Source organism: Polypterus senegalus, chromosome 11, assembly GCF_016835505.1.
Source record: "Polypterus senegalus isolate Bchr_013 chromosome 11, ASM1683550v1, whole genome shotgun sequence".
Classification (NCBI taxonomy): domain Eukaryota; kingdom Metazoa; phylum Chordata; class Cladistia; order Polypteriformes; family Polypteridae; genus Polypterus; species Polypterus senegalus.
Window position 1 is genome coordinate 117,493,134 of NC_053164.1, and position 24,580 is coordinate 117,517,713.

Below are 24,580 nucleotides of genomic sequence, written 5' to 3' on the forward strand. Positions count from 1 at the left end.
TTTTTTTTTAGTCCTAGAAGTTCAGCATGATTACATGTTTAATAAAACAAGTTCACACAACACCCTTAAAGTATTAAAATGTTTAGAATTCTTAATTCTTATAAAAACAAAAAGAAAATAGAAATGAGCAAATCTGATCAGGAGCCTTACATAGAAATATCACATAATACTGTAATGTCATAATAAATGCAATATATGTGAATTCATTTTATGAAAACAAGAAAAGGAAAAAATGCTTTTCTCTTTTCTGGGAAACATAAAAATCTAAAAAAAAAATAAAATAAAGCAAACAACTCAAAAACATGATAATAGTTGTAAAAGTGTTTTTGACCTTAACAAAAATGAGACTCATTAATAACTTAGTCTTGCATTTTAAGTATAGATACTATACAGCCTATGCATTTCAGTTCAAGAAAATATAATCAAGACACTCCTCCTCTTATGGATAAAAGAAAAAGATGTGTAAAATCTAAATATGGATGGCAAACGCATGTATGTTTGCAACCATAATTTGGAGTAGTACTTAAATTGTACATGACTCCAATTAACACAAACACAGTTTAGGAATACATTAATATAACAGTTTTCATCCCACTATTGGAACATTTCATGTAAATATAACAGAACTCTTCTTACACCATTGTTTTGAATTGGTCACTTGTAGAATTTCAATTGTATAGGATTTTATAAGGGAAAGAAGAAACAAACTAATGATTATATTAGCCAGATAGACAAAAAAGACAAACTTGTGGGTGATTACAACAAGAGGGTCTTAATGTTTGGACACTTCCCTGAACTTGATCTATTTTTTAAATGTACTGTAGATGTCATAACATCACAAGCATATAATTGCCCAACGCACATTACCAAACAAAATGGCTACAACCACATGAAAACAACCCCATAACAGTAACATAATGATCTCACTGTAACAATAAAATAAATATTTCAAAAATATAAACAAAAATTAGTAACATTCAGAAATACGATCGAACACATCTGTGTAACATTAGAACAATCTATATGAGAACAGGCCATTCTGCTGGACAAAGTTTGCCAGTTTTAGACAATAAATTCTTCTAAAAAAAAAAAACAAATTAAGTTTTGAAAGTCCTTAAAGTCTGTCTACCACACTACTTGGTACCTTAGTCCAAGTGTTTATGATTCTCTGTGTAAAGAAAAACTTCTAAATGTTGGTGTGAAATTTACCCTTAACGAGTTTCCAACTGTGTCCCAGTGTTCTTGATGAACTCATTTTAAAATAATTCTCGATCCACTGTACCCATTCCCTTCATAGTTTTAAACACTTCAACCATGTTACCTCATAATATTCTTTTGCTTAAAACACAGATTTCACTTGTGAGCTTATAAATAAGTAAACATCCTGTCTATTCATATATCTGCGCTTCAGCCTATGCTGTCACATGTTGTAGCACACACAATACCTGTATGTAAAAGCTTTACAAAAGAAGAGATACTCAAACACATTAAAATAAGGGGTCTTAAAATCTGCAAAAAAAGATGTAATTACACCTGGAAAATAAGTAAGTCAAAAAATAGTTTCAATATTGCGTGCACAGTGGCAATAATCAAAAAAATGTCAAATATTTTTCCAACTGCCTCATAATCATAGATTTAATTTTCTTCAGAAAGAGAAAGTTGTCTTTAATCTGTTTTGTCATAACAGAAACACCACTAAAGAAAACTATTTTCAGTCCTAAAGGTAAAAAAAAAAAAACATACATTTTTGCTTATTCTCTAATCTCTATAAATAATTATTTATACTATACTTTTGTTGACATGTTTCCATTTTACAAACATGGAAAAATCTGAATTTGCAAACTGTAATATAATTCCAGTGCTTCACTAAATATTAAAAAAGCAGTGTCAATATACGGTTTAATGGACAAACCTCCCAGATTTTAACTGCCATTGTCCTCTGTGGTATGTGATATTAAACTTGACACAAAAAATGTACACGCAGCACACTGAAAAAGGCAACATTTTAACTCCAACTGTACACAAAAGACTTAACATTTCAAGCAACACACTGTACGATTCCCAAATTGCACATCCCCATGAAAAGAAGCTAAACATTAATATACAAAACAAACTCCAATGAGTGAAACCTTGAGGTTGGACCAATGCAAGTCTTTATTTTTTACATCAACAACAACAAAAAAAAAACATTCTTTATTAACATTTTAAGACAGATTATAAAAATAGCGACACTCACATGATTAATATTTAGTGAAGGCTTCCCTTGCTGAATCACAGCTCTGAGCTACTTTCTCTAAATGTAACTATGTCAGAGAACATTTGTAGAGGGATATTGGACAACTAACTCAGGCAGAACACTTCCAGTTCTTTACTATTCTTGGGTTTGTGCTTGTGGACTGTCCTCTTCACTTCATACCTCAGGTTTTCAAATGGGTTCAAATTTGGAGACTAGGATGGCAATTGAAAAACAAAGTGTTCTTTGCTGTTTTGACTTTGACGTATGTTTAATGTAATTTTCTTGTTCAAAAGTCCATCCACAAATGAGTCTCAACCTTCTGCCAAAGGCAGATGGACTTTGGGCTACAATGACATGGTATGTAGTGGCATTCATTTTGTTGTTTATCTTCAACAGTAATGACTGAACCCGGCTGAATTTACTTTGCTTCAAGTTCAGCAAAATTAAGGAGATGTTTGTGAATTTTGCCAAACTCTGTGAAATGTATTGAAGACAAAGAGGTATGAGAAAATGAACTAGTTTTAAGTGGATTATAATGGTACAATTGTCTTTTAAATGTCCCTGACAGCTAGGGAAAAGTATGGCAACAATTCTGAACCAAATATTGTAGCCAAATACATTATGTGATCTGAGATGAGACGCAGCAGTGGTAACCACTGCGCCACCATGCCAAAAACAACAACAACATTTATTTATATAGCACATTTTCATACAAAAAAATGTAGTTCAAAAGACACAGATGGAATGAAAACCACAAATAAAATACAACAAATGGCCACAAAGTAGAATTAAGTAAAAAAAAAAAAAAAAAGTAAAGTTCTATTGTTTGAAGTCATGGCTCTAGAATCAGCAGGAGCACTTCTCATGTATCTCTGCAGATGATTTACAGTTTCTTCTTCCATCAAAAAGAAAGGAATTCGTTGAAAGTAGTAATACATTCTTTCCCCAATTTCTCAGCATATCCCGTATTTTCTAATGAGATAAGGGTGTAAGGGGAGGGCTCTTTTAAGGCCTGTTTTATGTTGCTACTAGTCACGTAGCTAATCTGCATATATTATTAGCCATTCAGTGCTGCCGTGCAAGTGTTATTAGTAATGCCAATGGATATACTTTTTTATGCATGGAGAATGGCAATCTGGCAGTGCTTCTTAATCGTAGTAGATTTGGGACATATTTTTACCTTTTTAAGTTCCCTGACAACCCACATACTTCAATTGAAGAGCCTGGGTGATTGACATGACTGCAAGTGGATGAAACAAGTGCGGTTAGAGACAGGGAGAAATTTCTCACATGTTGTTCAGTGGACGGGATGAGAAGAGTTGGTTTCAGCACATCTCAGCAGCTGAAACAGCTTTTTCCCCCCTGTGTGCATGCAACTCAGCAATAAACAAGTTGGTAACGATCATACAGAAGACATGAGTGAAAGTTCTGTGCATGGCTGCTACTGCTCTATGATGTCACACTGCCATCCCAAAGCATTATGAGGTGGTTGTATTTATATTTTTAAAAAAAAAATTGCCTAAGTCAGCCGCATGGCACTTTCCAGAAAAATATTCGGCACACAAGATCAGTGGCGAACATGGCATAATCACTGCAAAAAACGCTGTGTGTGGGGTGTAACACAGGTAATTAGTATTAACAAATTGTTTTGCAATTTGACAAATTAAGATGAAATGTGATTGGGAATGCAAGTTGCTGGAGTTACAGGGAGTGATCACTTTGTTTATGTGCATCAATGCATTTGCTGCATGGGTACATATGCTGTCACATTTCTAAAGCATTTTTTTTATATTTGCATGAGGTGGTCATTTCAGAACACTGCCTATGTTGATGCAGGGAATCAGAGAGAGATGACATGCAAACAGTTCTGTGAACATGTAGCCGAAACAGCATATTCAAAAATAAAAATGTCAACTACATTTTAGTCCTACAGTGTAAAGACAGCCATGTATTTTGAAGTCTTTTTTACACCTGTCACAAGTGACTGAGTTATTCTAAATCAGTTGTAAAAACACATCTTTGTGTAATATGAAATATGGTAGAAAACAATAAAAGCATTTAGTATTTAAACTGAAAGAAAATGTAGCTGATTGCTGATGCTATAAAAGTATTCCTCACAATAGCTGTGTAGCACCATCTAAAAAACGACATTGCTAAGCAAGACAAATGTCACAGTTCAAATGAACTGTCTCAGCTGAAAGAAAGGATAGATTTGTGTAATAGGTACAACACACTGATTTATAAACTGAGTAAAGACACAATGTATGATGTTTTTCCACACTTTGTAGTCTTCTGATGGATAATCTGATTAAGACAATGTGAAAAACATGTTCCATAGCTGGTCGTGAAGCAGCTAGATGGTGGAGTGACAATAATTTATTTCTTTTAAAACACATAAAATCCTAAAATGTATCTTATGTTCATCCAAAATCATGGAATCACAGTACATGCTGCCTCATGCATTCATTCATCACATCTGGTATTACAAGCACCTTCATTTTGACCAATTCAACATAGTTCTGTACTAAGATAGCAGGGAATTCTGTATCATATACTTCGAAATATTTTAATGGACAAACTATTAAAATTATACATTCTTCTTTATTTTGTGTAACATTTGAGGCTCTACTGAATTCTGAACAGAATAAGCAGTTATTAAAAAAGGATATTATATTTTACATTGAAGAGCTCTTTAACTTTTGTTACACTGACTCTGTAATTGTCAAAATTATTATTAGTAGATTACTCAATTACCAATATAATAATCATAGTGACTTTACCAGTTTTAATTCAAAAAGATAAAAAGACGCACATCACAAAGAACATGTCTAACCATCAGATGTCAGGACTTTTGGTTATGCAACTGTGAATAGTACTATAAAACCAAGAGAAAAAACAAAATCTTCAGTTCACAGTTAAAATTTGATCAGAAAAGATCTGTATCCAAGAGACTACTTCAGCTATAACAACAGAAAAATAATGCCTGGAACTCAAATGCAATCATTTCAGAATTCTAGTAGAGGAGTTTTAAGCTCTATATAGAAAACGTGTATATACATGTCTATATGATGCCGATGTACTTAGGGAACATATTGAGAAATACTGAATATCACATTTTGGGTCCAAATAATCACAATATCAATTTACATATCACCCAGCCCAACTATAAATAACTAAAATGAAAAACCTTACTTTATAACCCACAAAATAATGCAATGAAAAGGTTTTATTTATGTATTATGTATATGTAAGAACTAGCAGAATACCCGCGCTTCGCAGCGGAGAAGTAGTGTGTTAAAGAAGGTACGAAAAAGAAAAGGAAAAATTTTAAAAATAACGTAACATGATTGTTAATGTAATTGTTTTGTCATTGATATGAGTGTTGTTCTCATATCTATCTATATATATATATATATATATATATATATAGCAAAATACCAGCAGCGGAGAAGTAGTGTGTTAAAGAAGGAAAGAGAAAGAAAAGGAAACATTTTGAAAATAACGTAACATGATTCTCAATGTAATTGTTTTGTGTATTTGGTGGCAGCGTCACAAAGTTATTTTCGTCTAGCTGCATCAGAAAATGTACCACGACGTCTGACATGCCTCCTTTTTACTGTTTTATCACAGCTTGGATTGTTGCTGTCATATATATATATATATATATATATATATATATATATATATATATATATATATATATATATATATATATACACACACACACATACACATATATATATATATATATATACACACATACATACATATATATATAATCTAGATAGGGGTGTGTGTATATATATATATATATATATATATATATATACACATACATACATATATATACACATATATATACTTGTGTGTATGTTTGTATGTGTCTATATGTGTGTGTATAGCTTTGGTCACTGATTGCAATGGAAAAATAATAAAATGTAGTGTATAAGTTATTAAACAGTAAAACATTAACGTTTTAAGAAGTACAGGTACATTGAGCACTACTGGAGTGGTTGGTAAACTACATTTTAAAGACTGTGTAACACAACAGGTAAGTAACTAACAGCAGCTAAAATGTATATGGATCATCTCTCGGTAGTAGATCCCTTTTGAAAGGCGCTACACGACCGCTGTGGTATAGAAATTACATTTTCTATGTGAACTTTCAAATTTGTGCCTCTGGTAATGTGCCTTACCGGCAATTAAAGAAAATTATTTTTGTGTCCTTTGCAATGTTAAGAGAGAAAGGCTTTGGTTTGGGATAAAAGGAAAAAGGTGTAAAAAAGGAAAGTTGCCTTTCCTTTTATATAGTATAGAGATGTGTTCGCTGACGATATGAGCATCTTCTGGGACAGTCGCGTGTGTCTTGTGTAGACTGGTGAGACGTCCCTGCCATTAATCAGCTGTGATGGCACTGTCAGTCTTCCACTCCTGTGCGTATCTTCATAATCCGAGCTGAGGACCTCATAATCGTATATCGTGCAAAAGAAAGTGTGAATCGCCTTAATATTATTTTGTCGTGGTGTAGAAAAGGGGTCCCGTGTTTGCACTTGTCTGGGCTATAGCGCAGGGGGAGGAAGAAAAAAATTAAAAGTGCTCACTTTGACTTAAGGCAGAAGCGCAGTCAGCGTCTCAAAGGCCGCACAGCTATGCACGCGCTGGCTGCTCGACTTTTGCTGGGCAGGAGACCCCTTTGTACACACGTTCATGATATCAAAAGTCTAAGCGTTCTTTGGAGGTAATTCATATATTATATATATAGCAAAATACCCGCTACTGCAGCGGAGAAGTAGTGTGTTAAAGAAGTAATGAAAAGAAAAGGAAACCTTTTAATAATAACGTAACATGATTGACATTGTCATGAGTGTTGCTGTCATATAAATGCCTGCCTAAATAAGTCACCCTCGCTTTGCTCTTACTTTTTTACCGTTCATTTAATCATGGCTAGTGGCGGAAAACTTATAAAATGGAAGGAGGATGGCTTTACCAAAACAAATATTGATGGCGAATCGATTATTCATAAAACTTGAATTGGTGATCTGTTTTTCTGTGTTAACCTCATATTTTTCATACTTCTTCTCAAACTAAGGTGGTGCGAGGGTAAAATGAATCGGGATACGGTGATCAATGTAATCGGTGTACCAGGAAATCATGCATTGACAAAAGCTCCCTTTGCTTGTAATGCAAAGTGTGATTAAATGCATTATTTTTAAGCGTTAAGGAGCACATGCATCGAAGCTTCTCAGCTGTGCTTGTGCTAAGAACGAAATGAGATGAATGGGAGGGGTGATGATGACGTGACTCCCCACCCGCCTTAACTGTCAATCCCCCACAAACACAGTCTCTCGGAATTTGCATAAGCACACCCCTTCACCTACAATTTTAACTTAGTTACAAAGTGATCAAAACTCTTGTTTATATCCTGCGTCCTCTCATTAAACTTGTATCCCGCATTCCCGTGGGCATGTGAAATGCCAGCGGTAGCCTGTCTATGAACTTAATTTAAAGTTTAGGTTTGCACCTTGCTTTCTTTCCGAGGTAGCAGGACTCATGAATATGGTAGTATATGTCACTCGCTCGCTTCTTATTGTTTTTCGCTGCCTTCTCAATTATATAATGCAAGTTTTCTTAAGGGCTTTTTGGAGGTCTTCCTGATTTTCTACGCACTGCGTTGACAGTCAGTTCACGTGATTACGTGGGAGGCGTAATGATGTCACACGAAACTCCGCCCCCCGTGTCTTTCCAGCTAAACTCTATTACAGTTAATGGAGAAAAAAACCTTCCAGTTATGATCATTAGGCGTAGAATTTCGAAATGAAACCTGCCCAACTTTTGTAAGTAAGCTGTAAGGAATGAGCCTGCCAAATTTCAGCCTTCTACCTACACGGGAAGTTGGAGAATTAGTGATGAGTCAGTGAGTGAGTGAGTGAGTGAGTGAGTGAGTGAGTGAGTGAGTGAGGGCTTTGCCTTTTATTAGTATAGATTTCTTTTAACACTGAGTGAAAATGGCATGAACTGTCTCTTTATATTACTCTTAAGCAGTTAATTTTTTTGTTAAGGAATAGAAGCATATATTCAGAGTGCATTTAAACAAAAACAGAGATTGACAAGATTGCAATATGTAGCTTAAAAGTGGTGATGAGATTATTAGGCAGGTATTCATAGTGATCTAACAAAAATGCATTTGATGAACTGCTGAAAACTAAATTAACCTGGTCTCAGAATGTGCACAAGATTTGTTTGTGTAGGCATCCAATTTAAAGTTCCTGTTTTGGACCCCTTATTACTCTGGGTTAGAGAACAAATTGTATACAGTTTAGGATGCTCCTTCTAGTGCTGGGAGGTATACTGGTTCAAACCGAAAACTGTTTTTTATTTTTGTTATGATATGGATTTTTCTTATACAGCAACACCGGTTTAAATAGCCTAAACAACGTTTGGAACATGGTGCAGCGAGAAACTGTTTAAGCGGGGACCTTTTACACTGCTACACCGTTAAGCACGCATGCAATGGAATGGAGTACCTGCGTTAGTGGAGGTATTGAGCGGTTAAAATGGACAGAGAACATTTTGAAACTGAAGCTGTAGTAGACGATAAAGTTGAACATGATGATAGAATAACTTTTGCCGAAAAAAGGAGCAGTGTCTGTTGTCTGGAGATGCTTTGGTTTTAGAAGGTCGGATGTGGAACAAACAACTATTTACTGCAAATCCTGTCTGAGCTAAAGTTGTCACTGGAGGTGGCAACACAAGCAATTTGCGGCACCACCTTAGCCACAAACATTCTTTGGAGTACCATGAATGTATGGAACTAAGACTGGCACCCTCCACGTCCTCAGGTAAAAATGAAAAAGCTAGAGGACACTCTAGTCAGACGTCACTTGTAGACACATTTGCTAGTACTGCCTACAACAAAAAAAGCAAGTGTTGGATCGAGATAACCAATGACATTACAATCCATATAGCTAATGTGTCAGTGGACAGAGATTGTTAACAACAGAAAGTTGAGTTAGTTTACAAAAAAAAATTACTATTTAATCCTTTTCTAAGACATGTTCAGTGCAACACAACTTTTGACAAGCACCTCTGGATATTTTACTAAGTCTAAATGCCTCTTTGGATGGTTGAAAATATGTTCTCAAAATTACAGTTTGTTGTTTGCAAAATTTGTTCAATAAAAAGGTTCTATATTTTGACTGCAACTGTCATCCAATGTGATTCCTTCCTTATTATTTTCCAAAGCTCAATATAACTTCTTTTTTAAGGTCTGACACTTGTGAAAGTATATTTTTATTAAATTTAAGAAGTATCTAATTCAGGATCCTGCAACCCTAACAAAAATTTTAAGTAACAATTGTTATGACATAAACCAACAGGCACAAGTATTGTCGCTGTCGGGAAGAAAAATAAAAATATTGAAAAAAAGTATAGGAAACCTAATGAAGAAAATTTTAAAAATATTCTTCAAAGCCAACTTGCATATGCAGAAGGTGTCTTCAGTTAAATATCTATTCTTCTTTACTTCCTAGAGACCCAGTTGTCTGAAGCTTTCCCATAATCAAAGTTCCCAGGATCTGGGTCCTCCAAGGAGATCACTCGTACACTGTCGTAGTGACTGTACTGCAAAGTCATCAGGCAGCCATCTAGTATCACTGGCCATTTTCAGCTTAATCTGGGGAATGTTCAGAATATTCTGAATTTCCGTTAAACCAGCCATCCTAACTGAAGAATTTTGGAAGAAATAGAACAGCTGCCTTAAGATGTTCAGTTTTGTTAAATAAGGTACAGCAGCTGCGGCTTGGGCACTTGCAAGGGCCAATCGGTGTTTTTACACGGTGGCAGTTGACCAAGAGTCCAGATGTTTTATCTCTAAGCAGTTTTGCCACACCTTTCTGTTTCCCAATCATAACAGCTGCTCAATCTGACCCTAGTCCAAACAGATTATCAGTTTTTAAGCCTAAAGTGTCCATAGTCTCACTCAGTGTGTTGGTTATACTCTCCGCTATGCAGCCAATCATATTGCGGGCTGATACAAAACTAACTCTGACCTCTTTAGTGACCTGACAAACATATTTAATGTAAATCATTAATTGTTTTACATCTGAGATATCTGTGGTTTCATCACACAGAATACTGAAAAACATTTCTGTGTGTATATTATTCAGTATGTTAGATTTTATTTCTAATGCTAAGACATCCAGCAGCTCTTGCATTATTATTTCAGAAGTGTAATGTGCATTTTTACCAACATTAAGACTTTTGAGTGGTAAAGGGACAGCCTGTTGGATATTCAATTCACACTTGCACTACGGCAGGTATGCATTCTCGACATTTCCACTTTAATCTCAACACTTATGTCGAGAATAAAGTCGACATTTCCACTTTATTGTCACCGTTTATCTCGAGATTAAATTCGGCATGTTGACTTTATACTCATAGTTTGTCATTAAAGTAGAACATCATAAACTAAACTTCATCGTAAAATGAATGTTTAATTTACTAGATTTTCTCAAACCCCCGTCATAAATTATGTAGCAACATGTTGACTTTATTCTCGTTTTAAGCGTCAAGATTGAAGTGGAAATGTTGAGAATAAAGTCAACATCTCAACTTTATTCTCAACATATAGTTTTTTTCTTCACTTTGTCCGTATTTTTTTTTTCTTCACCGTGGCCCTAATACGCTTCCATACAAAACCCTCAGCAATTCAGTGACAAAACTTTTGCTCTGGACACAATGTGTGCTGCAAGGGTTTCAGCACACTTTTTGCAATATGGACGCAGGTCCAAATATGAGCAAATATAACAACAGCAGATGGGGTCACTTTAAACAGGAACCAAAGTGAGTGCTACAAGGATTTTTGCACACAGAACACACCTAATGTTTAACAACTGTATGTACAGTAATCCCTCGCTATATCGCGTTTCGACTTTCGCGGCTTCACTCTATCGCGGATTTTATATGTAAGCATATCTAAATATATAACACGGATTTTTCGTTGCTTCGCAGGTTCTGCAGACAATGGGTCTTTTTACTTCCTGTACATGCTTCCTCAGTTGGTTTGCCCAGTTGATTTCATACAAGGGATGCAATTGGCAGATGGCTGAGAAGCTAATCAATCAGAGCACGCAGTTAAGTTCCTGTGTGCTGAATGGCTTAGCGACGGAGTGCTGAATTCGATTCCGTGGCGTTAACCAGGAAGTCTCATCTTGCTCATTCAGCATCAACGTGTTTCGCTGTGTAAAGAGTTAACTTTTGTGCTCTTTTGTGTTTATCTTTGTGCATAGTCAAGCCCTTCATTATGGCTCCAAAACGATCTGCTCCTGCTACTGCTTCAGGGGCCATGCCCAAGCGCCAACGGAAGATGTTAATGATTGCTGAAAAGGTAAACATTTCGGATATGTTGAAGGAAGGGAAAAGCTACACCGCTGTAGGACGCCATTACAGCATCAATGAGGCTACGATTCTTTTTATTTAAAAAGTAGGAAAGGAATATCAGATCTACGGCCCCAGTGTCCTGTTAAACAGGGTGCAAAACGTGTTGTAAGTGGATGTAATAAGGCAGTAGTCAGGATGGAATTTGCTTTAGGGATTTGGATTGAAGACTGCTGGAAGAAGAACAACAGCGGTGCTACACAGTTGCTTGAAGAGGCTCCTTTAGGGGAGCTGTAACGCTCTCCTTTGTTGTGCAGTAAAATTAAACTCATCGTTATCGGACAAGTCATTGTGTTGTTGTTGGTGAGTAACCATAATTAATTTTCTACTTACAGTACTTAGTACAAGTACGTACGTTTAGTGTCACTGTACACACATTTACTGTTTACAATTTTTCTTGCATTGTACGTATTTATTGCTGGTGGCCTGTCTATCGTAATGGCTGTAACATATGTGATATTGGAGACAATCTATATCTTTAAAATAATATTTAGGTTTTACTGTATATAAACAGTGTGTTTACATACATAATTTCAATGAATCTTGAAACACTATGTCAAGAGTGTTTTGGAGGTGAAAAGAGTGTCAGGCAGAGTAATGATTATGAAGCTGGAAATTGGAGGTGTGATGATGAATGTTGTTAGTGCATATGCACCACAAGTTGGGTGTGCAATGGGTGAGAAAGAAGATTTTTGGAGTGAGTTGGATGAAGTGATGAACAGTGTATACAAGGGACAGAAAGTGTTGATTGGAGCGGATTTCAATGGCATGTTGGTGAAGGGAACAGTGGAGATGAGAAGGTGATGGGTAGTTATGATGTCAAGGAGAGGAATGAAGAAGGTCAGAGGATAGTGGATTTTGCCAAAAGGATGGACATGGCTGTGGTGAAAATGTGTTTTAAGAAGAGGGAGGAACATAGGGTGACGTACAAGAGTGGAGGAAGATGCACACAGGTAGATTACATCCTATGCAGAACAGTTGATCTGAAGTAGATTGAAGACTGCAAAGTGATGGCAGGGGAAAGTGTAGTTAAGCAGCATAGGATGGGGGTCTGTAGGATGAAGTTGGAGATCAAGAAGAGGAAGAGAGTGAGGGCAGAGCCAAGGATCAAATGGTGGAAGTTGAAAAAGGAAGACTGTACGGTTGAGTTTAGGGAGGAGGCGAGACAGGCACTGGGTGGCAGTGAAAAGTTACCAGACAGCTGGGAAACTACAGCAGATGTAATAAGGGTAACAGCAAGAAGGGTGCTTGGCGTGACATCTGGAAAGAGAAAGGAGGAAAAGGAAACCTGGTGGTGGAAAGAGGAAATACAGGAGATTATACAAAGGAAGAGACTGGCAAAGAAGAAGTGGGATAGTCAGAGAGATGCAGAAAGTAGACAAGAGTACAAGAAGATAAGGCGCAAGATGAAGAGAGAGGTGGCTAAAGAAAAAGCGTATGATGAGTTGTATGAGAGGTTGGACACTAAGTAGGGAGAAAACGACCTGTACCGATTGGCTAGACCAGGGGTCCTCAATCACAGTCCTGGAGGGCCACAGTGGCTGCAGGTTTTTGTTCTAACCCGGTTGCTTAATTAGAAAGCAATGTTTGCCAATAATTTAATTTCATGGCTTTTTAGTGCTTTAACTCTGCTATGTCAGGTAATTCTCACATCCTAATTTTTTTCCCCTTTCTAAGGATATTATCCAAATGATTTGAAGGCTAAAATGGATAAGTAATTCTCAGTCCTTCAATTTTTTTCTCCTCATTTTCCTTCCAGTATTTAATTAAACCCAATAGTTCATGATAAATACACACAGGTGTAAATGGTAACAAGCTAAATGGAGAAATGCTGGTCTCTTTGGTCATTTGTGTCGTTTTGCTAATTAGGAGCAATTAAAAACCAAGAATACAGCTGTTTAAGACTAGAATAAGCAATATGGGTTCAAAATCTTAACGAGTGAGACAACTAAAGTGAAGCAGAAGTGTTACTTGAGTAATAAGTGCTTCTTTTTAAGCAGTTGGGCTGGAGCAAAAACCTGCAGCCACTGAGTGTTTCTTTTTAAACAGTTGGGTTGGAGCAAAAACCTGCAGCCACTGCGGCCCTCCAGGACCGTGATCGAGGACCCCTGGGCTAGACAGAGGGACCGAGCGGGGAAAGATGTGCAGCAGGTTTGGGTGATAAAGGATAAAGATGGAAACGTACTCACAAGCGAGGAGAGTGTGTTGAGCAGATGGAAAGAGTATTTTGAGAGGCTGATGAATGAAGAGAACGAGAGAGAGAGAGAAGAGGTTGGATGATATGGAGATAGTGAATCAGGAAGTGCAACGGATTAGCAAGGAGGAAGTAAGGATAGCTATAAAAAGGATGAAAAATGGAAAGGCCGTTGGTCCAGATGACATACCTATGGAAGCATGTAGGTGTCTTGGAGAGATGGCACTGGAGTTTTTTTAACTAGATTGTTGAATAGAATCTTGGAAAGTGAGAGGATGCCTGAAGAGTGGAGAAGAAGTGTACTGGTGCCGATATTTAAGAATAAGGGGGATGTGTAGGACTGTAGTAACTATAGGGGAACAAAACTGATGAGCCACAACATGAAGTTATGGGAAAGAATAGTGGAGGCTAGATTAAGAAGTGAGGTGATGATTAGTGAGCAGCTGTATGGTTTTATGCCAAGAAAGAGCACTACAGATGCAATGTTTGCTCTGAGGATGTTGATGGAGAAGTTTAGAGAAGGCCAGAAGGAGTTGCATTGCGTCTTTGTGGACCTGGAGAAAGCATATGACAGAGTGCCTCGAGAGGAGCTGTGGTATTGTATGAGGAAGTCACGAGTGGTAGAGAAGTACGTAAGAGTTGTACAGGATATGTACGAGGCAAGTGTGACAGTGGTGAGGTCTGCAGTAGGAGTGACGGATGCATTCAAGTTGGGGGTGGGATTACATCAGGGATCGGCTCTGAGCCCTTTCTTATTTGCAATGGTGATGGACAGGTTGACAGACAAGATTAGACAGGAGTCCCCGTGGACTGTGATGTTTGCTGATGACATTGTGATTTGTAGCGATAGTAGGGAGCAGGTTGAGGAGACCCTGGAGAGGCGGAGATATGCTCTAGAGAGGAGAGGAATGAAGGTCAGTAAGAACAAGACAGAATACATGTGTGCGAATGAGAGGGAGGTCAGTGGAATGGTGAGGATGCAGGGAGTACAGTTGGCGAAGGTGGATGAATTTAAACACTTGGTATCAACAGTACAGAGTAATGGGGATTGTGGAAGTGAAGTGAAAAAGAGAGTGCAAGCATGGTGCAATGGGTGGAGAAGAGTGTCAGAAGTAATTTGTGACATACGGATATCAACAAGAGTGAAAGGGAAGGTCTACAGGACTGTAGTGAGACCAGCTATGTTATATGGGTTGGAGACAGTGGCACTGACCAGAAAGCAGGAGACAGAGCTGGAGGTAGCAGAATTAAAGATGCTGAGATTTCCACTGGGTGTGACAAGGATTGATAGGATTAGAAATTAGTACATTAGAGGGTCAGCGCAAGTTGGACGGTTCAGAGACAAAGTCAGAGAGCCGAGACTACGTTGGTTTGAACATGTGCAGAGGAGAGATGCTGGGTATATTGGGAGAAGGATGCTAAGGATAGAGCTGCCAGGGAAGAGGAAAAGGGGAAGGCCTAAGCAAAGGTTAATGGCTATGGTGAGAGAGGACATGCAGGTGATGGGTGTAACACAACAAGATGCAGTGGACAGAAAGATATGGAAGAAGATGATCCGCTGTGGCAGCCGAAAGAAGAAGAAGAAAGAAGATAGTGTTGATGGGAAATTTTAAAATACGCATTAATGTGGAAACTGACACTTTCAGCAAATATTTTACTTATTAGTTAAACTCAGCAAGGATTTTCCAGATTGTCAATAGCCGAATTCATAGTCATATCCATACATTAGATCTAATTACTACTAATGGAGCGAAGACTGAAAATTGAAATATTACACCTTAAAATGAAGTTATTTCTGATTACTTCTAAATCACATTAGATTTGGTTTCCACTAGAATACTCACAGATTAAAACAAACAAAGTGCAACATCTAGATTATAAATCTGCATAAAATTTGTGCCTTCTAACAACAAATTATAATGCAAATATGAAAAAGGCTTTGAAAACAGTACTTCCCTTAAAAACAAAAGTGATTAAAGCACTGATTTAATGAGAATACTTAGTCAGCCCTTAAATTAGAATGTTTAAAACTGGAGCAAATATGATGAGCAAGAAAACTCTGCATGTGCTGAGAGCACAGGTAGTCCCCAGGTTACAGACATCCGACCTACGTCTTACGAACGAGGCCACAGCTGCGACGCATGCACCTCAGTAACTGCCGCTCTGTCATCTTTGGCATGGGGATGCTGCAAGTGGTGCCTGGAGGGGGGCAATTTCGCTGCTCATGCAGTGTAGTGTCCCTCGGGCGGCTCCCGGCAGCAAGCAATGACCCGTGGTCTATCGTCATTGGGGCCACAGCTATCACAGGACGATGGTTCGCTGCCCGCCCACTATGGCACTGCAGGTACTGTTCCTGACTGGACGCAGGCTGAATAGAGTGGAGGGGGGCATTTCACTGCCCGCCCAGCACACACGGCTGGTAATGTTGCAAGAGCTTGACCCGGTTGTGGCTGAACGGAGTCCACTGAGGGTGAACGGGGCGGCAGGGGTAGCATTGTATTGTGCCTCGGATGGCTGCCTGTTGAATTGGGGTTGGGCGACTCACTCCCTGCTATTGGCTGCACCGTGTTCGTTCTCAGTGGGTGAACGCTGCAGGCAGCATTCTACAGTGGAGGTGACTGTGTGGTGGGTGAGTGATGAACTCCCCAAGCCCCCCCCTCCCCCCGCCACCCCAAGTCATTCTCAATAGCAAGCCTGCTATTGCAAGTTGTCTCTTGTCAGTACATCAGACGTCCTGCTGTGATAGCGTGGACAGTGATGTGCAGAAGAGCTCATCTTAACCTTTTGTCTTCACCCTTCAAGAATGTCTCTGAAACACAAATCTGATGCTGTGATATAGTAAAGAAGAGAAAAACCATCACCATTGAAAATTAAGTAGAAATAATAAAAAGGTCAGAGAGGGGTGAAATTCCATCATTCACTGGCAGAACACTTGGTTACAGTCGGTCAACAATAGCATTTATTAAAATAATGTACCTGTTCCGACTTACATACAAATTCAACTTAAGTACAAACCTACAGTCCCTATCTCGTACATAACGCGGGGACTGCCTGTATCAATAAGTATAAAAAAGTTATAGCCCACTCAGACTACTATTCTAGATTAATAAATAACAACAGTAATAATCCTTGTAACATCTTTAAAACAGTGTCTAATGTAACAAATGGCAATTCTGGACTACAGGGCAACATACCTACAAACATTAGCAATGCAGAGTTTATGAACTTCTTTAATGTGAAAACTGACAATATAAGATCCCAGCTTTCCACGTCACTTCGTAAATTTGATACCTCATTGACAAACCCAGTCTTGCCTTGCACACACCACATCAGTGATTTTAACACAACAGTATGTCTTAACTTTAATTGCCAAAATGAAACCTACTTCTTCTTCCTTATACCGTGACCCAATCAATTTAGTGAAAAGCTCAATAGACGTTCTGCCAGCATCCGATATTAGCATTATCAATACAGTAGTTCATTACTGAATGGCACAGTTCCTGACAAACTAGAAGAAAACCTTGCTTAAGTGCACAGGTGAGGAGTCTCCTGCATCCATAATTGATGTTGGGAGCTGCTAATCGCCACACCTGAGCCACATCCCCATTATATATAGTAGGAGCATGAGTGCAGAGGGGGAAGAAAAAGGAAAAAGAAAAGGTGAACGGAAGGTTAAGGAGGGAGAAGAAGACGGCAGGAAGCAGGAAGGAGAAAGCCAGTGCATGAGCGAGTGAAGGCACGCTCGCTGTCGAGAGCAGAAGGCAGCTGAGCAGTATGACCTAGCAGGGTGTTTGGCCAGCACCCAGGGCAGTCGGTAGTGGTCGCTCCTCATTTGGTGACGAGCAGGAGTGACCGGAAGGAGGATGGCTCACTGCGGAAGATGGCAGGAGGTGGGAGGCTTGGGAAGTGGATGCCCCAGTGTGAGCACCCTAGTCACTGGGGAACCCAAGTCTCAGTCTGGGGATAGCAGAACAAAGCCAGGGATCGGGAAGCCACAAGACCAGAAGGCAGAGAAGGTCAGCTGCAGTTAGGGTGACTCCCCTGGTGCATACCTGGATGGGAGAAGCAGGGGAGTCGCCAGTAGAAGGCAGCACTGGGCTTTGTTTTAAAAGACTGCTTCCAGCTATTGTTTTAAACCTTGTTTTTATGGAATTATTTACTATTTTTATTATTTTAACCTCCACGTTTTCACTGGTTTTATTGGATTATCTATTTATTTGAAGCACTGTACTATTTATTTGAACACTGTTTTGACTGTTTTTAAATAAAAGCACTCTTGCACTTCTTTTGCACCATCCCCTTGCTTCATTGATGTCTTCACTGATCAACTCATCCGGTGACATTATAGACAGTGTCAGATTCAAAAGCTCCCAAAAAAGTAGTGGGAGCATGCAGCGATACCCTGCATCATCACAATCTACTACATGGCTGCTCTCCTACATATGGAAAAGTCATCTTGGATAAAAAGGTGTTGGAACCATTGGATGGAAAGATTTGATCATTTGAATGGACAGCAGAGACTATAATATAGAAAACTCAGGAGGGGGTAGGCGGACAGATGGTCAAGGTCTCTAGGACAGGTGCTTTGTTTTTAACTTTCTCTTTTACTGTTTTAATCTCCACCGTCATCAATTGGCTATAGTTAATTAACTAATTAATTGGCAGATATTGTTTGCTTCCATTTGTTTCTACCTTGTTCTCAGTGTGTTTTAACAAATCAAAATTTTTGTTTACTAGTTCTGTATTTAGTAATTAATTTATGTATACTTGTATTTTAAGTAAAAATTGTTCACATAATTGTGTGCCAGCACTCAGTGAAGAGTGCAATAGAAAAAATAAGTTATTGTTGTAAATAATGACCTTACAAATGGGCAAATAAATGACCCAAAAACCAATATGCACCATCTGTATTATTGCTTTTTCCCTTGACTTAACGCTACGCCTTTGTATCTGCTATTATGTATAAGGTTAAACTAATACTAAACAATACATAAGAAATGTGTCCTGTTGTCTGGAGTTGCTAAAATACCAACACCAAAAAGATACATGTAGGACTTAGAGATGGTTGAAACTTTTAATTTTAAGCCAAATACCATGTTTTATAAATTCTGACTTTTGTGTAAGAGATGATTTAAGCACATTTCTAAGCAAAATAAAGTTTTATTGAGGCCCCAGCTCTTTGTGGAGATGTGGTTAGACTGTCTGATAGTGTTGCACTATTTTAACTGTTTAAACTACCGAAACATTAATAAGCAAAAAATGAACAAATCAATTTAAAACTCGGCCAGAATTCACAGCTCCTTCAAAGACAAGTCATCCATGTCCTGATGCAGGAAAGTATTTCCAAATTATGATACTACCTCCACAAGTTTTAAGCAGTTATTAAAGTTGTGCAATGCTTGGAAATTGTCATTTTCAAGGCAAACCACCCTCCACCCCCAGATACAACCAAAGATTATTGAACAGAAAGTTTGACTTTTGACATGCCTGTCCACAGAAGACATTTCCAGTGTTTAAAGGAGTCCCGAAGTATAAGAAATGGTTTTAAAGCTACTTTGAATTAAATATTTTATTCACAGTATTTTCCTGTAATCATGTACACAAAATACAACTTACACCTGCAGTGCTACACTATACTAGCTTATACATAAAAAAAATGATGATTTATTCATCAGAAAGTAAAACCTCTTTTCAGTCAGACATACTGTAGTCCACAGTGGCCTCAACAATAAAAGAAAAATGATATAATGTTATATTTGTATAATGCCTTCTTTTCCTGTGTGCTATTTAAAAACCTGCATAGAAGGTTTAATCTCTAAAGAGCAACCATTTCAATGCTGACTTTTAAGTTCAAGTTTTATGCAGTCTTTTTTATGTCTTTAGTTTACAGCGTCATTATTAGAGATAAAACAGTATAAATAGAAGACTGTTGCCATATGAGTAATATCGTGCTCCAATACGATAGGTAGCTAATGACTTTGTAATATATCACATGTGTAGAAGAAAATATATTACCTTTATTTTTTCTGACCCTAATTCAAAACTGACATTAAAATATTAAAAATATTTAATGTAGGAATGTTTTTCTAAAAAATGATGGGGAAAAACTAAAATAATATTTCACATGATACAATTATTTAATTTCCGTAAATATCATATTAAAAGTTAGTTAAAAACATGATGTTTGGTTGACAAATGTACTATTATAAGCAAGAGTATTATTTATTCAAAGCAAATCAATTATTAAAAATATTTATTTTTCTCTTGTAAGTCACTTACTGCATACATCTTATGCCACAAAGTTGGACATACAGTTATAGTACAGTATTTTGACCATTTAACTTTCTTTAGTCTGGTTTTCTTCAGTTTGCTGAAATCCAACAATTAAATATAAAAACATAACTGCTAGCCTAGATTTATTTATAGTAATCAATATGAAAGCAATGTTGCTAAAGATATAATCAGTATTCTGCATGTTCTTGAGAGTGTTCTGAAGCAAAAAATACTAAACAGCAAAATTATGCTGTAAATGTTTTCAAAAACTAGCTTCTCTGAAAGTACTTAAAGTTTGATGAAGAAGTATACATTTTGTAAAGCACCTACCTAAATTAAAAAAAAATGTTATTTGTTGAAAGAATGAAAAATGATATGAAGATGAAGTATGCTGTCCAATGAAAATGACAGGTTTATTCAATATCACTTGTTGTGGCAGCAATTTTAGACAACGCCACTCTCAACTGCGAAAAATGTAACTTGCTGTAATTTCAAAAGATTACCAACATATAATGGTACAAAACATTATTTCAACGTATGGCTGATGTAACTTGATAAAAATCATGAAAAAGAACTACATAAGGGAAACTTTAAAAATGGAATGATGTTTTTTATTAATTTTTAATCTCACAATCCAACTCAATAAAAAATTTTAAGGATACTATATTTACTTCGATTGTTTGAAAATTCTGCTATGTTTACAATTACTTGAAAGAAAGAAAGAACTTACACTGCCTCTTTCTAATAGAAGCTGACATTTGCTCAAGCAGTCTGGACTGTTGGTAAATTCAACCAATGCCTTTTCTGCTTGTAAACGAGTGGTTGTGTCTGTTGTCTCATAAAGTTGCTTGCACAGGATCTCTAGCTGGGCTAGGCTCTGAAACAAGAGAGAGGAAAGAAGGTAAGTAAAAGGTGTGATTCACAAACCATATTGATCCACAATACTTTTAAAACTTTAATATGACACAACTGTCAAATAAAAGCAAGTAATTCTTTAAACTAAAAATGTTTATTTCTTTACACTGTACAAAACTCTTAAAAAATTAAACAAAACTGAAAATGTGCTTAAACTTTAAATAAAATGAGTCATCATATATATATATATATATATATATAAAATATTAATAACTGTAGTGAACTGCAGTATTTTTCATTGATACAGTCATATGAAAAAATGTGGTAAACTCTCAGCCTGCATAATAATTTACTCTACTTTCAACAAAAAAGATAACAGTGGTATGTCTTTCATTTCCTAGGAACATCTGAGTGCTGGGGTGTTTTCCGAACAAAGATTTTTAGTGAAGCAGTGTTTAGTTGTATCAAATGAAATCAAATGTGAAAAACTGGCTGTGCAAAAATTGGGTCCCCTTGTAATTTTGCTGATTTGAATGCATGGAACTGCTCAATACGGATTACTTGCAACACCAAATTGGCTGGAGTAGCTCATTAAGCCTTGAACATCATAGAGAGGTGTGTCCAATCATGAGAAAAGGTATTTAAGGTGGTCAATTGCAAGTTGTGCTTCCCTTTGACTCTCCTCTGAAGAGCATGGGAACCTCAAAGCAACTCTCAAAAGATCTGAAAACAAAGATTGTTCAGTATCATGGTTTAGGGAAAGGCTACAAAAAGCATAAATAAATGATGAAATATCAGGATTTTTTGGGGGTTATTTTAACATTTTTGCACATTATATACTATAGGTATCAGAATCTATTCAGCCAAGGCAGTGTTTATAGATGCTACATCTGTTGAAATGAAAAATACTGTATTTTATTAGCACAACCAACTGTACTCCATCAGGTTCTGTACCACAAACAGTTGTCCAAATCAGCAGAGATTTGTATAGTAAATGTTCTCTACATGTTTAAGTACAACATTAGTGTTTAGCGATGCTTTACATCTATATGTACCTTAAGGTAACATCCGCTAGACATATAGTATATATAGCCCAAATAATTTTAAATGCAAAATTTTATATATTAAAACAATGCTTTAAATAAAAGAGATTATATTGTCAATTATTTTTTGACAGACCCGGTAAATGGGCTCATCTAGTTAGTACAAGGTCAGATTATTTACTTCAAATGTATGTATATTATACACTGCGAACATTTCCAGTCTTACCATTGGAAATTCCTGATATACTCAAAAACATACATTAAAAACTTCATCCAAATGAAGTACCAAGAAAAACACAAGAACTTAAAACAATGAAAAGAAAAAAAAATCACAATTAGGGCTGTGCGATATGACCAAAATCTTATATCCCGATATTTCATTTAATATCCCGATATCACGATATAGTACATTTTCTTTGTATTCAGTGAATAGTTTATATAATCACCACTCCTTTTTTTTCATTTAAATTAAAAAAATCAAAAATGAGAAGTACTCAACTTGTAATTATTTCTGTTCTTTTATTTAGAACATTTGAGCAAATGTTTCTTAGAATGTAAACATAAAATGTTAATGTATCAAATATAAAACACTTTTCAAAAACAAATTACTAAAGGCCCAATATAAAATACTACTATATAAAATGCCTGACATAAACAAAATGTAAACTGTAGCAGCAATAACTCTCATAACATATATTAAATATAAAAGGATCAAAGCACTAACAACTAAACTATATAAGGCCAATAAACCCTTTAAGCAAAATAAATACAAGTCTAACATTAACTGTCAAAACCAAATGTAAACATTGTACTTCAAACTGTAGCAGCAATAAGGCTTACGACAAAAATTTATTAAATATATAATATTAAATATAATATTTTTTAGGCTACATTCTAGTAAAATGTTAATTTGCACATCGTAGTGTGGCAAATCTCAGTTAATGAGTTACAGCTGATCGCCCCGTGCGTGGGACTGGACGGCGCTAACGTGTTGATGCCGTCCAGCCCCAAGCACGGGCGATCCATAACTCGTTAACGGAGATTTGCGTCGTTAATGCAGTTGTGGCGTAGACGTAATTTTAACAAGATTAAAGCTGACAGCAAACGCTGCAGGGAAAATTATGCCTTAAGCAAATTGTTTTGGTAGCAATTAATCTTCCAAGCTTTTAACATGCTCGTTTAAATAGTACCTTTACAACTGTAATATCCTACGTGGCCTGCCTCTCAGTTGTAAACTCTCTGCATGCTCGCTCACGTGCTTTTTGCGGAGGTGTAGAAGAGGTTTGTCGTGTTGGAGTCTGTGGAAGCGATCGGTTTGCAGCACAATTTGCACAGTACCGCTTTCTGGTCCGTGTCAGACTTTTCAAATCCAAACCATCTCCATACTACAGAGGTAGCCCCTCGTTTAGGAACAAGGTCCTTCTGTGTGGAGCTACCTGGTGTTGCCTCATCTTCATCAGCCATGCTAATGTGTCTGCATCCACGTGGTGGCCATCAAAACAATGAAAAAAATATTGCCGTAAACAGTTTATTTTGCGACCCCACGAAACAAACGATAGCGTAATGTGCAGCGATAGACGTTTTCATATTGTCATCCGATATATATCGTTATATCGAACAGCCCTAATCACAATATTAGTCTTTAATAACTGGGCTGTCAAATTTTTAGCCAAAATGTAAGGATTCAATATCCATATTAAAAAGAAGTAAAAATATATATATATATATATATATATATATATATATATATATATATATATATATATACACACACATATACACAGTGGTGTGAAAAACTATTTGCCCCCTTCCTGATATCTTATTCTTTTGCATGTTTGTCACACAAAATGTTTCTGATCATCAAACACATTTAACCATTAGTCAAATATAACACAAGTAAACACAAAATGCAGTTTTTAAATGATGTTTTTATTATTTAGGGAGAAAAAAATCCAAATCTACATGGCCCTGTGTGAAAAAGTAATTGCCCCTTGTTAAAAAATAACCTAAATGTGGTGTATCACACCTGAGTTCAATTTCCGTAGCCACCCCCAGGCCTGATTACTGCCACAATCAAGAAATCACTTAAATAGGAGCTGCCTGACACAGAGAAGTAGACCAAAAGCACCTCAAAAGCTAGACATCATGCCAAGATCCAAAGAAATTCAGGAACAAATGAGAACAGAAGTAATTGAGATCTATCAGTCTGGTAAAGGTTATAAAGCCATTTCTAAAGCTTTGGGACTCCAGCGAACCACAGTGAGAGCCATTATCCACAAATGGCAAAACACGGAACAGTGGTGAACCTTCCCAGGAGTGGCGGCCGACCAAAATTACCCCAAGAGCGCAGAGGCGACTCATCCGAGAGGTCACAAAAGACCCCAGGACAACGTCTAAAGGACTGCAGGCCTCACTTGCCTCAATTAAGGTCAGTGTTCACGACTCCACCATAAGAAAGAGACTGGGCAAAAACGGCCTGCATGGCAGATTTCCAAGGCGCAAACCACTGTTAAGCAAAAGAACATTAGGGCTTGTCTCAATTTT

The 24,580-nt window shown here is 37.0% G+C and overlaps 1 protein-coding gene across 2 annotated transcripts in view; it reads right to left on the reverse strand.

Moving 5' to 3' along the window:
* The window catches only part of xpo7 (exportin 7), a 289,702-nt gene that overhangs the window by 197,975 nt on the left and 67,147 nt on the right, over positions 1 to 24,580 (reverse strand). For both annotated transcript variants that reach the window (XM_039769573.1, XM_039769572.1), the window contains exon 2: positions 20,869 to 21,015. In XM_039769573.1, coding sequence (XP_039625507.1) covers positions 20,869 to 21,015 — 147 coding nt within the window. The remainder of the gene's footprint in view (positions 1 to 20,868; positions 21,016 to 24,580) is intronic.